At 40.3% G+C, this 15,394-nt stretch overlaps 1 protein-coding gene across 1 annotated transcript in view; it reads right to left on the bottom strand.

The window, feature by feature from the left end:
- The window catches only part of LOC122804877 (aryl hydrocarbon receptor-like), a 1,212,833-nt gene that overhangs the window by 222,365 nt on the left and 975,074 nt on the right, over positions 1-15,394 (bottom strand). The window contains exon 4 of the mRNA XM_044075064.1: positions 8,980-9,069. Within this exon, the coding sequence (XP_043930999.1) occupies positions 8,980-9,069 (90 nt within the window). The remainder of the gene's footprint in view (positions 1-8,979; positions 9,070-15,394) is intronic.

Raw genomic sequence — 15,394 nt, 5'->3', positions numbered from 1 at the left:
CTCCCTGCTGAGGCAGAGGTTTTATTTATTTACTTTATTTATTTATTGACATTTGTTAACCGGGTTAGTCCAGATGAGTTAATAGCCCATTTTCAGTGGAGACCTGTGGAGAAAAGCTCCAGTTAAAACAATTTACAGAATGTTGAGATTTAACAATACAAGAATAATATTATTTAAAAACAGATAAAAAAAGTAAAACAAGGGGAGACAAAAAAGTACAAACAAAAATAGACAAGTAGCAATTCACAAAAAATAGCAAAGTCAGTAGCTATAAATGGGTTTTCAGTCATTGTTAAGAGGTTATAGTTTCTGGATAAGTACCTGGAGGTCACACAGAGAAAAAAAAGGTTGGAACTAATACAAGTGGATTGCAGTGGGAGTGAGATACAAAGAGAAAAGGAGGAGTTTGCTAGGGTTCTGACAGGGGCAAGTTTTGTTGTTAAGCAGATAGTGCTTGAGCTGTTTTTTTAAAGTGTGATGGGACGGTAATGGAGCAGATGCTTAAATGAAGTTTATTCCAAGCTTGGGCTACGGTACATTTGTAGACTAATCTTCCCACAGTTTTCTTTGGTTTATAGATGTCCAGGAGCTCCTGGTTAGAGATGTGGAGGGTCCTAGAGGGGGGTGTAGGTAGAGACCAGGGACGAGAGGCCTGGGCAGAAGGATGGCTTGTATAGAACAGAGTGTATGATTTGAAATTGTGATAGAAGGAGTAGTTGGGGGAAGCCATTGGAGGGAGTTTAGTGCAAGGCAATGGTGTGAGTTATTAGGGGAGTTGGTGATGAACCTTGTTATTTTATGGTATGTTTGTTGTAGTTTGGACAGGGTTGTGGATTGAATGTTAGTTAGGACAGGGGCAGCATTTAGAAGGGAGGGGAGAAGAAGTGCCTGTGCCAGAGAGAGTCCAGCAGTGGCAGTTAGAAATTTTCTGTTACGATAGAGCAGGCCAAGTTCCTGGTGTGTTTTTTTATACAATGGAGTATATGTAGTTTGAATTTGAGTTCGTCAATGATGGCACCTAAAAGCTTGTGTGAGGTTCTGGTTGTATGATGGTGTTATATGAGGAATTGGTAACAAATGCGGACTTATGATGGGAGAGTGAATGTGGAAGAAAGAGCAGGAGTTTGATTTAGAATGAGAAGATTATCAGACAGCCACTTTTCAATGGATAGAAAGGCATCTTGTATTTGAGTATGGAGTTCCGAGATATTGCTAGCAATGGAGATGAGGGTCGAATCATCAGCATATTGAATTATGAATTAGGGCTGATTTTTTGCAGGATGTGTATAGTTCATTGGTAAAAATATTAAATAGAAGGGGGCCAAGGATAGAACCCTGTGGAACACCTGCTGTGACTGGAATGGGGGAGAGCAAGATGAGAGCCATCTGACAGATTGTAGCCTGCCAGAGAGGTAGCTGGAGAACCAGGATGGGGAGGCAGGAGATAGGTTGAGTTTGGATAGTTTTGATAGGAGGATAGGGTGGGAGACTGTGTCAAAAGCTTTGGAAAGGTAAAGGAAAAGGCAGGATATGAGTTAGTTATTATCACGGGCCTTGACAACAGTGTGAGTACAAGAAAGCTGGGCAGTAGTGGTGCTATGGTTTGGCCGAAAGCCGTGTTGAGTGGGAGTAGGGAGTTTTGTAGTAGGAGATAGTTTAGGAGCTGTGAGTGTATGCATTTTTCTAGTATCTTGGATAGAGGGGATAGAATTGCAATGGGTCTGTAATTGGATGGGTCAGCTGAGTTTTCCCCTTTGTGTAGAGGGATTGTGAAGAAGCATTTCCATAAGAGAGGGACAGTTGCTTCTTGGATGGATCTATTGATTAAAATGGACACAGGACAGGCTATAGATTCAGCAGCTAGTTTGAGGAAAGAAGGGGGAAGATAGTCTGTGGAGGGAGAGCAGGGTTTAAGCTTCAGAAGTAAAGATTTAATGTAGGAAGTGGAAACAGAGTGAAAGGAAAAGAGGTATGTGTTGAGTGCATTAGGATGTGTAAGGGGGGAGCTGTGTTACAGCTGGAGGGGGAGAGTTTTTGAATTGTGTCAATGAAGTGTTTATTGAGAAGGGTAGCAGTTTCTGAAGGAGATTTATTGGGAAGGGAGAGGGGGTGTGAAGGGCAACCAGGACAGAGAAGTTTGTTTAGGGTTGACCAATACTTATAAGGGTTGGATAAGGTATTGATTTGGGGACAGCTGTAGTAGGATTTTTTTGTCCTTACTGATTTGTTTCTTGGCAAGTTTCCGCAGCTGTCTATAATTTTGTAGCAGCGGTGGTGCTTTTGTTTTGATCCAGGCTTTCCAGGCAGAGTCTCTTTTATGCATTATGGATCTAGTATCTTTAGAAAGCCAGGGGGGCATAGTTGGATTTGATTCTAATTCTCCTATAGGGTGTCTACGAAGATACTACTGAATTTACTCACTACATCATCGAGAAGAATAACCTTGAGGATGGACCAGTCTATACTAGATAGTATAGAGTTGAATTGGGAAGTATTAAAGTTTGAGAGTTTACGACAGTCTCTGTAGAGGTGCGATTTGGGTAGTTGGGTAGAGTGTCTTTGAATGGAGATAGGAAGAAGGTTACTTAAGGAGTCAAGTAGAATAGATGGATTATGGTAAAGGTTAGGGGAGTTGGTGAGGATCCAATCGACCATCCAAGGTTGGATGGTTCCCTGTTCCACCAAGTCCTGGAGAACCAAAGGAAAATGAGGGAGCTGGCAAGAAGGAGGCTGAGGAAAGGCAGAGAATGGAGGAAGGGACTTCCAAGCCATAAAATAACCATTCTGGATAATGGACAGTACCTGGGTATCTGTGGTTATCGGCTGCCATACAAGAAAAGAAAGAGTCAGCCTGAAGGACAGAGGAATCTGGCTGAGGAGAAGATTGATATCAGATAGAAGCAGATTTGTCATGAAAAGAAGGGTTTTGGCCCATGGAATTCTGAGGGGGCTTGTCTAGGAAAATTCACTTAGGAACCCTCTTGATTCTAGCAGGCTGTCTAGGTTGCTTACGGACAAAAGATTTTAGATAGACAATTTATCTGGAATTTAAAGACAGGGGAAACAAAGATTTGTTTCAAGTCCTAGACAAGCGTATCCTTTTCCTGAAGAGTTTTAAACAATTCTGCAGCAGTAGCAGTGTCAAAGAGATTTTGGTTGCCTAAAGGGAAATCAAATAGTCTGGCCTTAATGTCTTCAGGTAAGGCCTGAAGGTGCAACCAAAAGTATCTCCTCATTACAGATCTAGATGCAGCTGCCCTAGATGAGGCATCAGTAGCATCGTAAATGCATTTAATGGAATGGCGAGCCCCTGATAGGCATAATTTAAAAGAGAAAGGGAAAAAGTCTTACTGTCTGAATGAGAAAAATCAATCAAAATCCCACCCAAACTGGGAAAGAAGAGCCAGGACATGCCTAGTCATGTGATTCTGATAATTAATGGCCCTGAAGGCCACGTTAGCAGAAGCATACACTTTTCCCCATACCTGCCTACAGTACAGCTGTCCTTATAAGAAGGTAAAAGCTTGGAAGAGGATAACAGTTTGAATGGGTGATCTGTGGACATGGATACAACAGGATCAGATTAAGGACTTCTATACAAAAACTTGTGATCCTCAGTGACTTTATAAAATCTGTATGGATTCTTAGAGGTAGGATGTTGATAGTCAGGATCCTGAGAAGCTGCAGAAAAGGTTCCCAAAAGGGCTGCTAAAATAGGAGGGACTGCAAAAGGTTGGGGTGGGTCCATTTGCAAGAGTTCATAGTATCTTTTTGAACATCAGAATCCTGGGAAGAGTCTCACTTAAAGTGTTCCATCATGTAGACCACTGTATTCCCAAAAGATAATTCTTTAAAATGAGAATCAGGGGGACAGTGAATATTCTTCATCCAACCCCATGCTAAGCCGACAGTGGATCTGGGAGGAGAATGCTAAAGACTCTTCACCAGAAGAATCAGAACACCTAGGCCTTCTCAAAGAGGTGGAAGACCAGGGGGCAGAAGCACAGGCAGACAAACCTTGTGGGGGTTTCAGGGCCATAAGAGTATTGAAAAGCCACTGAGTAAATCCTGACACAGAAGCCACACATTTGTTTGTTTCTTTTTTAAAGGAACATCTGCTTTAACAAATCTGTAAGGTTCAGATCACTGTGTAGATTCAATACATGTACCAGGCACCTCTTCCCTAACTGATATTTGGGGAATCCCCCTAGGCCCCTCAGATATAATCATCCATGGCTTCCCCTTTACATCTGCACCAGATATATACACAGCCTTGGCAGACATGCAGGTAAACAGCTCCATGTCAGCCTCCAACTGGGCCACGGCAGAGGGAACAGACACTGGCAGCAGACAGTCCTGGGGTTCTTCATCCAAGCTGGTCTGAGCAGGATCAGTATGTGCATTTCTGGCTTTTTTCCTAAGAGGTGGCTGAATGTCAGGGTTGATGGATTTGGCCATGGTACCCTGAGCCAAGAGGTTCAGATGCTGCTTTTCTAAACAAACAGAGAGAGAGATAGAGAGATGACAGATGACTGGGGAGTGTCCTAGGGACAAATGTCCAACAAATCTCACACTTGGTATGGCAGCACTAAAAGAAAAAAGGCACTTCTCATGTCTATCTTTATGGGCACTCTGCCTCCCCCACTCACATTTTCCTTTCCTGCATGACATGAAAACAAAATATTGTTTGTTTGCGTCTTTCGGCTTTTCCCGGTTAGGGGTCGCCACAGCGGAACTCCGGTCTGCTAATGATTGGTAGTTGATTTTTACGTGCCGAGTTACCATCCCTGACGCACAATCTTCAACGAAGGTACGCCCATTCATGCATGTCTCCACGCAAAAGACGTTCTAGTTGAGAATCGAACCGGACAGCGTCTTACTGTGAGGCGACAACGCTACCGCAGCACCACCACCGCGGATATAAGGAGGAAAAAAAATGGCAGGAACCCCAATGAGGCACTTATCTTTAGAAGGCATGGTAGATGAACCAACTCGGTGAATGGCATACATACCAAATTCTGAAGTAGCATTCGGACTGGTGGCAAAGTTCTGAGGATTACACACCTGTATGTCACATATGTACCTTATGCCTTGCAAGTAGGACATATGTCTTACGTACAACACTTGGAAGGTGTAAAAGCTTTGGTATGGTAGCCAGACCTTCAGCTACCCACGGCATGGTATTCCCAATAGTAAAGAATACTGCACCAGTGATAAAGAATGACATCTAGGAAGACAGCCTGAACAAATCCCCTACTCTGCCTGTCTGAAGCAACTTCAAAACCAAAAGGGAGATGCTTTTCCTGAATCTGGTGCTCTGACAAAAAGGTATGAAGCTGATATCTTTTCTTTTCTCTGTGTCTCCTCATTAAACTTAGAACATCTCAGGACTCACATAAATTCTGAACCTTCAGTATGACCGTCTACATGGGTGATTAGCTTGGTACAATCACACTTACTAGAAAAAAAAGATGTGTGGTGACAAAAAAAAAAAAAAGGCCAGAACCCTGGGACAAAATTAAGGAGCAATGTCTCAGCCTGCACCAACCTGTACTCATGTAGAAGTGTGAAGCTGCAAAAGGAAGAGAAGAGAGTAAACCTCAGAAGATTTCTTGGCAGTAGCTTGGGGCAGTTTACACTCTCAGCTTCATTACCAGCAGGATGAAACAGGAAATGAAGTGGAGAGGTATAAGTTATCACAGATAAGAGGAGGCACAAGAGTAGCATGGGAAAGTTTTATCCACTGAGCGCAGCATGGACAAAGTACAAGTCTTAAGGGTTAATGAAAGCAGAATCTCCTTAGCAGATCACCTGCAGCAGAAACAACGGAAAAGGGGTCAGTCTTGCTTACCATATAAGGTTGTACTTTTTGTCTGTTTGAATATGAAAACATACAGTATCTTGGTGTAAAGCTTAGTGAAGTGATTAAACGTTGTATGACACAATGGTGCTAGTGCTTAATGAAACTGAAATGACCAGTTACTAAGCAGTCAATCCTTACTGATTTGGTCTCTGTAGAAAAGGCATAAAAGTGCATATAAACTGTAATTTTTTTTAATATAGTTTAATATGTAATTACCCGACATGCTGTCTAGGTGAAAATTAAGGAGCCTAGCCTAAACACCCAAAGTTGGTTAAGTGACTTGCTCACAGTCACACAGCAGGCAATATCTTACAGCTTTATTCTTCTGTGCTGCTACACAAAAAACAGCAGTTATGTTACTGCAGTCTGCTGACAAAAAAAAAATCTCTCTAATTATATTATTAAACAGTCACAGAATATGTATAAAGAAAAACTGAGTTATATGTAATATGTTGACTCCTGCTTTACTGCTCACACTGTTCAATAGGTAATGTTTTAAGTTTTACTGCATATTAAAAATAGTACAGATTGCTTCTTTATTTTAGTTTTCATTCTGTGTGCTGCAGGACACCATTTCCCTTTGCGTAATGCTGCATGGAAGTTTTCAGTAGTCCTGCCTATCCCACTTATTAGCATCTATGACAAACTTTGTTTTGAGGGCTCTGTCCACTACTGTACATTTTTTCTGTCTTAGTCATCAAGGATTAAACTACCAATGGCATATGGCTTGGCGCAATATTTTGTGATAAATATGCAGATGGTAATCGAGTCCAACAAGATTAAATGCAAGCCACATCATGTCTTTTTGTCTCCCTCTCCCACTTTTCAAAGATCAGAATGTCATATCTTTCATTCAGAAACAAGACTACTGTGGTAGTTGCTCCTCATCATTTTGCAGCATCACAACTGTTTCACCTGATGTACAATAAATGACATTACTTCAGCATACAAATGTAGGCATTTCAAACAAAAAGATACGTTTGACATATATGTACAACAGATGGTATATAATCCAGGCCAGGGTTTCCCAGTGTCCTTCATTCATAAACACAAATCAAAGCTGGAAAAACACAGTGTACTAGCTATGCAAATACATTTCAAAATCATGCTACTATTATGCAGTTAGCTTATCAAATAAAACCCTTATCCAAAGTACATTGTATTTTTTTTGTTTGTTTTGTTTTTATGAAGAAAATAAAAAGGAGATTGTTTTAAGTTTTATAACTAAAATCTTCTCCCTTATGCTTACACATTCTACAGTAAAAAGTATTCTTTTGCAGAAGTGTCTTCGCGGAGCGTCACACTGTGCAATGTAGTACAATAACAACATGTGTATCACCTTGTATTTGTTGAGTAATATCAACCAGTGTCTGTAGCACATTTTACTTGTTTATCCTATTTATCAAACTACCTTTTCTTGCAGCTCTGTACATACAGTTTTATGGGCAACCAGTACAAAATTACTGAGAACTCACAACAGCCTGTTTACTTATTTGATAAAGGACTGAATTAATTACCTTGCTTTAAGACAACTTTTTCCAAAATTGGTCAGACTGTTTCATTACCCTGACTGTATGGTATGGGACAAAGAAGACCTCTAGAACTGAAAAGCTTCATTACACAGCAAGTGATGGGTATTCACTGCCCCCCTCCCCTGTGGTACAATGATTAAATGCACATGTTAATGTGATGGCTATCCTGCCATGCTCCCACTAGGTGTCACCCTTGTGGTAAACCAAAGATGCCCCCCCCCCCCCCGATAAGCAAGCCATCAAATGCCACTCACCTCCTTCCTCCATGGACAGCTCCTATGGACAACCGAGCTGCCACTTGAACTGAATTTGCCTGCAACATAGCAAGGGCTTTATCCCTCTATGCCAACAGAGTGGCTCAAGCATTATCATTTTTACTCCCCCTTAGTTTTTTTCCCCTCTGCCTGCTGAACATCAAGCCTCCCTCTACTTGACTTAAGCCTATTTGTTCGGGTGGGGGGGGGTGACAGCTGTCTGAAGGGGCCATAAATCAGGCAGCCATGATGGTTGCTTGTGCCCTTGCTGTCCTCCTGGCTATGAGGGTGTTCCTACACTAACCCCACCCCTTAGAGGGAGGATGTGTGATCGATGTCACTTTGAAAGCTCACAACTTCTTCCCTATGCAGCTGCACACTGCTGCATACCAGCTTACGAAGGCCACCACAAAGTAGTAGCTTTTTGAGCTTGACACTAGCCTAGGTCTGGCTTGTGTCACTTTCCTTTTGCTGAAGTATTGTGAAATTCCATCCGAGATGGGCATATCCACCCACCCACTCTCCACTGTCAAGTGTTAGTCAAGTCAATACTTCAATTTGCATCACCTGGGCCACAGGTTAAAGTCACTAAATAATTACATATATTTGAGTTTCAGACTTGAAATCCTTCAGAAAATGTATGTTAAAGCACACCCTGTTACTCTAGCAACTTTCTAAGTTTATAAGAGCAATATTTAAAATATGTCTCTTTTTTTGGGCTTTTGTCCCCCCATTTTGTAGGCTTTGTCCAGATTTCTTGCACTAAAAGGTTGAGAGGTATGTCTGTCACTAAAGTTGAGATCAATCTTCAGCCTTTCAAATGAACCCACCATAGGTCACTCCTCTGGACATTGCCAGTTTGTTCCTGAGCCTAGTTCATCAGCATCATAATCAGATGCCATTGTTACTCCACCGTAATTTAGGTACATTGTTCTTTGTATTTCTGAAGAAAATTATTATTATCAAAATAAGAATGTAGGCAAAAATTGTTTCCTAGTTAGAAACTTGTGTTCAACATACAGCATTAGAAATTCTGGAAGTAAAATCCCATGGGTACCAGATCTACTTTCTTAAGAAAGAAAAATAAAACCTGCCACATCAGCATACTGTGAAACTATGTTAGTTTAGTTACCATATTTTACTACATCTCATTTTATAAAGCTGCCATTCCTCTGAGCATGTAAAGAGAATCTTACTCAGCAATGTATCACCAACCACATTCCCCTTGGCAATTAAGTCTAATCACAGTTACAGCCTTTGGCCACAGACCAAAATAAATTTTTGGTTAATAATATACTGGGAAATGACAGAAAGTGGCTAGAGTGCATACCTGATGGAAGCCAAGGTAATCCTGAATAGTAGCTGAAGCATAGAAAACTTGGCCATCTGCTGTCACAACCAGGACAAATCCATTCAGGGCCTGAAACACAAAAAGAGTTATTACATTTCTAAATTTACATTTTCTACAAATAAGCACCTTTGAACTGAAAAATACCCATGTCTAATGAAGTCGTGCAGAAAAGACATCAATCTAATAAACATTAGAAAAGTAGCTATAGCACTGCAACAAACGCAAAATACACTAACCAAAACAAAAGTGAACAAGGGTTATGATAAGTAATATAGGTGGTTCTACAAATTAATATAGGTGGTTCTACAAATGGTGGGCAACTCTGGGACAGACATCTGACTTTTATTCTGGAGTGAGTGGGCCACAGCCAACACATAAATAACGTGACTCACAAAATATAATGTAATAATAAGGTGGTTTTAAAAAACAAAGCCCTGATTGATTTACTAGTGTATTCAAACTGTTTCGCCAGATTAATTTCAACTGCTTCTAACACTGAAAAAAAATGTTATATATTAGTTTTATAAAAAGTGGTATTTTTTAAGATTCTTAAAATTAAGTTTTTGGATGTCCTTGTACATAAAAAAAAAATGCATGAGTCGTTACATGTGTGATGACTTGTACAAGGTCCAACGGTATATTAAAGACATTTCACAGCTGCTAGCCAGTGCATTTACATACATGCACAAAATATACACATCTTTTGGAACAGAGCGTCAGAACCAATCAACATGTTTGTAAATGCAAAGAAAGAGCACTGGCTGTTCACACTGCAACACACTTCTTTCAAATTCTAAACGTCAGTTATAAAAAAACAAAGCATTTTTAACTGTGTTAATACAACATTCTTAGCAATCCCCTGGTGACTGTTAGCTGCTACACAAACCTCCCACGCACTCCTTATGATTATCCAACCATCCACTGCATCCAGTTTTGAACACTACCAGAAAAATCAAAGTATGTTGTCAGCATATCTGAATACCTCAGACAGGGAGTTTTTCAATGGTTTAAAAAAATCTGTGGAATAATTGGCCCACATTAAACATTTCTGATGATTCTCATGACAGAAGTTTTCTGAGGCCACTCCTGGGATTTCCATGCCAGGGTAAAGAGGCACCTAGTTCTGACTCCTAATTCACCTCACTACTTTCCTAAAGAAATAGTGATATACAAAGAACAGTTACTGTATCATAACTCACTTATGATCTTTTTTTGTGGCAGACAGGTATAAAGCCATGACTGTTAGCCAAACGAACCAGAAATTATTAGTGACCTGGCACTGGAATAATTAGCCATGGAGGGTTGAAATGAGCAGCCAAAGCCAATTTGCCCTAGTCTGGCTCTGTGTTGCACAAGGATAAAAAGCTCTGACTCTGACTTAGGCAACTCAACTCAAAATAGTGGTTAAAGCAATGGAAAAGCAAGACAGGGGAGATGGAAATGAGTGACTCATGTCAGCATGCCCATCCTGTGCTGAGGCAGATGTTGTTCCAGTCAGCTGATTGCCAGCATTCAATTGGAGGACTGCAAGGCTCCTAAAAAGCTAGGACTTGATACTACTAACCCATTGATGGTAGCTTTCAGAGGCATTTGAATGGAAGCATGCATGCATGTAGGAAAGGCATTAGAACACCCTCACACACACACACTCACACACACACACACACACACACACACACACACACACACACACACACACACACACACACACACACACTCACACACACACACACTAGTGCAGGTGTTAACATTAACCACTTGGATGCAGCAGTAGAGACTTAAAGAAATGCCAACCTGTTAATGTTAATATGGGCTTCTCTGTAGACCCTTGGACAACATGACTAGCCATTTGGTGAATTTTATGTCTGTTGCGGTGGGTTAATGGCTATTGCAGCTCTGTCCTGTGGGCCCTTGAGATGATCTGTGGCAGGGAACTAGCAAGCCATTTGGCCAGCTAAAGACTGCAAAGAAGCATGGTGTAAAGCAACCTTCATGCCTTCCTGCCTATTTGAAGGTTCCCTCCAGATGACTCTCATCCCAGTCAGTGGCAAGAAATAAAGGAGTTTATATTACATGAAGGAACAATGTAGGCCAACCAAAAAGTGTGTGTGTGTATGTGTGTACACACATACATACATACATGCATACATACAATTATCTCATACATGGGGAGGGGGGCAACCTGATCTACTGCAATGCTGGTACCTGGCCATGTAGCTATGGTTCAGTATCATAGCACACTGCATAGGTGTGCACACTCACCAAGCAATACAATGTAATGTTAAAGCCCGGATTAGAAACACATTGAGAAGCATACACATATCAGAGGGCTGTATCCCCTGCTACTTATATATACAAACTCTGAGATCGCATTACAGTGAGGGAAAGGGTACATTTCCCGATCCCCACTATAGTGCGATCTGCATTCAAAATGTTGAATCCACAACAAGGAATGCTATGCACATTCGTTGTTGTGACTTCAACATTTTTTTTTCCGTTCATTTCAAATGTTGAAAACTTGCTTTCAGGATTACACTTTCACACATTGCAGCTGTGACATTTTGATTGTAATCCTTAGCAGACATGTTGTGGAGGAACACTGCCAGCAAGTGAAAAACAGCTGTCACTTTTTATTAACTGGCTATGGAGAAGAAGAATTCGCATGTGCTGGAATCATACCATAATATCCACTGGAAGGGAACTGGAACTACAGCTTGAGAACGCTGTCGGTGAGATCGCCTCTGGCATCATCTGGAAAACTAGGCTAACGACAGACATAAAGGGTTCCTTCCCAGGAGACAACAGAATTTTGGGTAACAATACTGGATAGAACTGAAGTCAAATTCTTTGTTAAAACTGAGAAAGTGAAGATCAAAAAGTGCTGGAATTGGAAGACAACCTAAACCTGGAGGACTAGGTCTGGCTTCATTGTTTTTGAGATCAAATTTACTAGTATGAACACTCAATGGATTGCACTTCCAAAAACCTGTGTCTTTATCACAACTATGGCATAAAGACAATGCAAAAATATTTCCTACATAACATTTTAGATTTCTCATAATACATTTCTCTCAGGATCACCAGAACACAGGCGAACAGCTTAAAATGTACTACAATCAAAATTGACTACTAAATAGTCCTTAAGAAATAGTCACTGTTTCTTAAATCTCATCTCCAACCTCTAGTATCCACTGTCCATTCCCTCACTTACTCCTCGACCATCTCCTTCAACTAATTCCATATTAGAGCAATGCATCACTGACCAGGCTAAGCCAGATTAGAGTGGCATTAATTTCTCTCTCAGGTACCAGAACTTCTGATTTTACCAGGGTACTCAGATCCTATCACCCCATGAATGCATACAACCTGGTAATTGCCCATATGGGACTGAATGACTTTAGAAGTTCCACATTGGAAAATATGAAGGGAGACACGGTTGATCCTTCAATGTAGTTTTCTGAGGTTGGAAAAACGTTAGTCTGATCAGTAGCTTGCATTCGCCAAATGCTGCTGAAATACAAGCGAAAAATAACTGACTTCAACGAAGGGATCAGCAACTAAAGTCATTCTAAGAGAATCCACTGTGTGTCAGCATAAAGGAATACAGAAAACAGCCCTGCCTCCTTCTCCAGGGATGGCCTTCATCTTTCCTCTTATGATTTGCATACTGGCTAACACATTCTCTTTTTCCACAGTTCCTTCTTTTATAAGGAAAAGTCAGTCTTCTACATCTACTAAACGAATAAATCCCAGTCAGTTTAATTTCAGTTTGACACTGCTCAAGTTATATGCTTAAATAAAAAAAAATCTTGACCTTCAAGGTTTTCCTGACCGTTAAAACCATACAAATCTGTGTAATTACAGAAACCTGTTCCAGTGCAGTGGCAACACTCCTTTACCAGGTTTTAATGCCTATCACTCACTCACTCACGCACTCACTCACTCACTCACTCACTCACTCACTCACTCACTCACTCACTCACTCTTCTGAGGATTGGTGTATTTCATGAGGGTGTGTGTGTGTGTGTGAAGCGCATGTCATGATTAATCCAACAGGATAACAATGGAGAACTCCTACATAATCTGGATATCTGTAAAAAAGTCCAGCTATCATATAATTGCTAACTGCACAACCCATTTACTTCTCCGCAGTTTACAATACCTACCTAAACAAATAAGGGTTCATCACTACTGAAAATAACATGTTCATCCTGAAAGATTCCAATCAAATTCCTATCCATAAACACCACAAACAACAATTATGCACATTTGTTCCTGAATATCACTGATGTTGACTTTCTCAACCAGAGAGTACTCCACCACCACAATCAGGGGCTCAAATCTACTTGTTCTGGTTCTTACAGATATTGCACCAACATCCTCCACACCTGTAGATGATTCATCACTGGTCAAGTCATACCACCAAATTAAATTCCAAGAAATGGTAAACACTTTACAGTTGAACCACACCAAAGGGATGTGGGAGGGGTTGGCATAATGGTTAAGGTCTTTGCTTCACAGATACAAGGTACAGAGTTTCACTCTGACATCTGACTAAGCTTGAAATAGTCTGCAGACTGATAGCCTAGTATCTACCTGTGAACTTATGATTGTGCCATTTTAGGTGGGTTTGGCATAATGGTTAAAGTCTTCTCCTCACAGACACAAGGTACATGATTTGAGTCTGATCTTGGGATATTGGTTAGGCTTAAAATGGCCCTTCAGAGAAGTTAGCCTAGTATTCAGCTATGAATCTCTATGAAAAATACAAACTGCTATCCGGGGTGTGAAAATACAGCATGGAATATTTCAGAATGATTCTTTGTCACCATTATTAGTTTGCCTTGCTCTTAATCCATTAAGGTGTTTACTCAACAGCCTAGGTCACGTATTCAGCCTGACTCCAAGAAAATCATCAACTGAAATGATATCTCATCTACTTTTCTTGGATGACTTGAAACTATATACTTAATAAACACCTGAAAGAACAACTTACAAGTTGTTAAAGCCTTCTAAGATGACACAGGAATATTGTTTGGTCTCGACAAATGTATGGAGGCAACATTTGAAAAAGAAAAATTAAAGACTCGAGAAAATATAACACTTATGGAGGAATGTGATATAAAAGAGATGGAACAAGAAAGAGTGTGAGAATAACCTGGAATAGATGAAGGTGCAAAGATACAGCATGAAAAAAATGAGAACAAAGCTCAGTAAGGAAGAAGACTAAAATTAATACCGAAAACAGCTTTAACATCTGGGAATAACGTTCAAGCTATAAATCAACTTGCACTTGCTGTTTTAACTTATAGCTTTGGGGTGACTGACAGGCCACAAAAAGAGCTGGATAAGCTTGATATGAAACCAAGAAAACTGCTCCATGCCCATCAAATGATAAACAAGAACCAGTGTTTGCCAAGATTATATATCCCTTGGTCTGAAGGAGGCATGGGTCTCCTTGAAATTAGCTACACATACAGCTCGATGATTGTGCGATTGCATATGTATTTAGACATTATCTGATGCAAATATATTAAAAGTTCTAATACATGAACAAAGTAAGTCCAACATGCCTTCCTTGCTTAGGTCAGTAGAAGCCTTAAAAAAAAGGCAGGCATGGAAACCCAACCAAATGTGATTAAAAATCGGGTAGCAATAGAAAGAATGGGATCAGGAAAAAAGAAAAAAATCACAAAGCGGAGCCTCTTCTGTTCAATGGGGAACAGCCTGCTGTTCTGCATTGAACAGAAGAGGTTCCGCTTTGCGATTTTTGATTGGCTCATATGTCGATATAAGAGCCAATCAAATGCCAAACGCTTGAGTCCCAGATAATGGGGAGCTTATTATACATTGAAGACTTTGTAAACATTACAACATAGAGGCAGCTAGAGATACTGGAAAAATGAACCATAAAAGGTTGCTGAAATTGATGACGCAATGATTACATGGGATCACCCCATACTAGTAGCTAAGTAGGTAGAAGCAAACATTGTAGTAAAAGAGAAAAAGAAAGCAATAACATTGATTACTGAAATTGCTATACCCAGTGACTACAGCATCTTATGAACTGAAAGACATAAATTTGTTAAATATCAAGACTTGAAAGCAGAACCTAGAGCCATGTGGAATAAGGATACACAAACAGTTCCAGTTGTAACAGCAGCATCTGTACTAATAAAAAGAATATTCAAACATATCTAAATATAGTACTGATAAAAGTAACCCCTTATGAACTGAAAAAAGAGCCAATTCTGTGTAAAATGTCAGTGCTGATAACAGCACTCATATCAAATCTAAAAGACTGAAGCAAAACTTATTTCATGAACTTTAATTATGACCTGATTTCGGAATGGGGTCCATTCCCATCAAGATATGTAAAAATATAAGCATTTTG

The sequence above is a fragment of the Protopterus annectens genome, chromosome 6.part0, assembly GCF_019279795.1.
Source record: "Protopterus annectens isolate FY-2018-M chromosome 6.part0, PAN1.0, whole genome shotgun sequence".
NCBI classification, from domain to species: domain Eukaryota; kingdom Metazoa; phylum Chordata; order Ceratodontiformes; family Protopteridae; genus Protopterus; species Protopterus annectens.
Note: the sequence above shows the minus strand (reverse complement) of the source record. Positions and strands in the feature narration are given on the sequence as shown.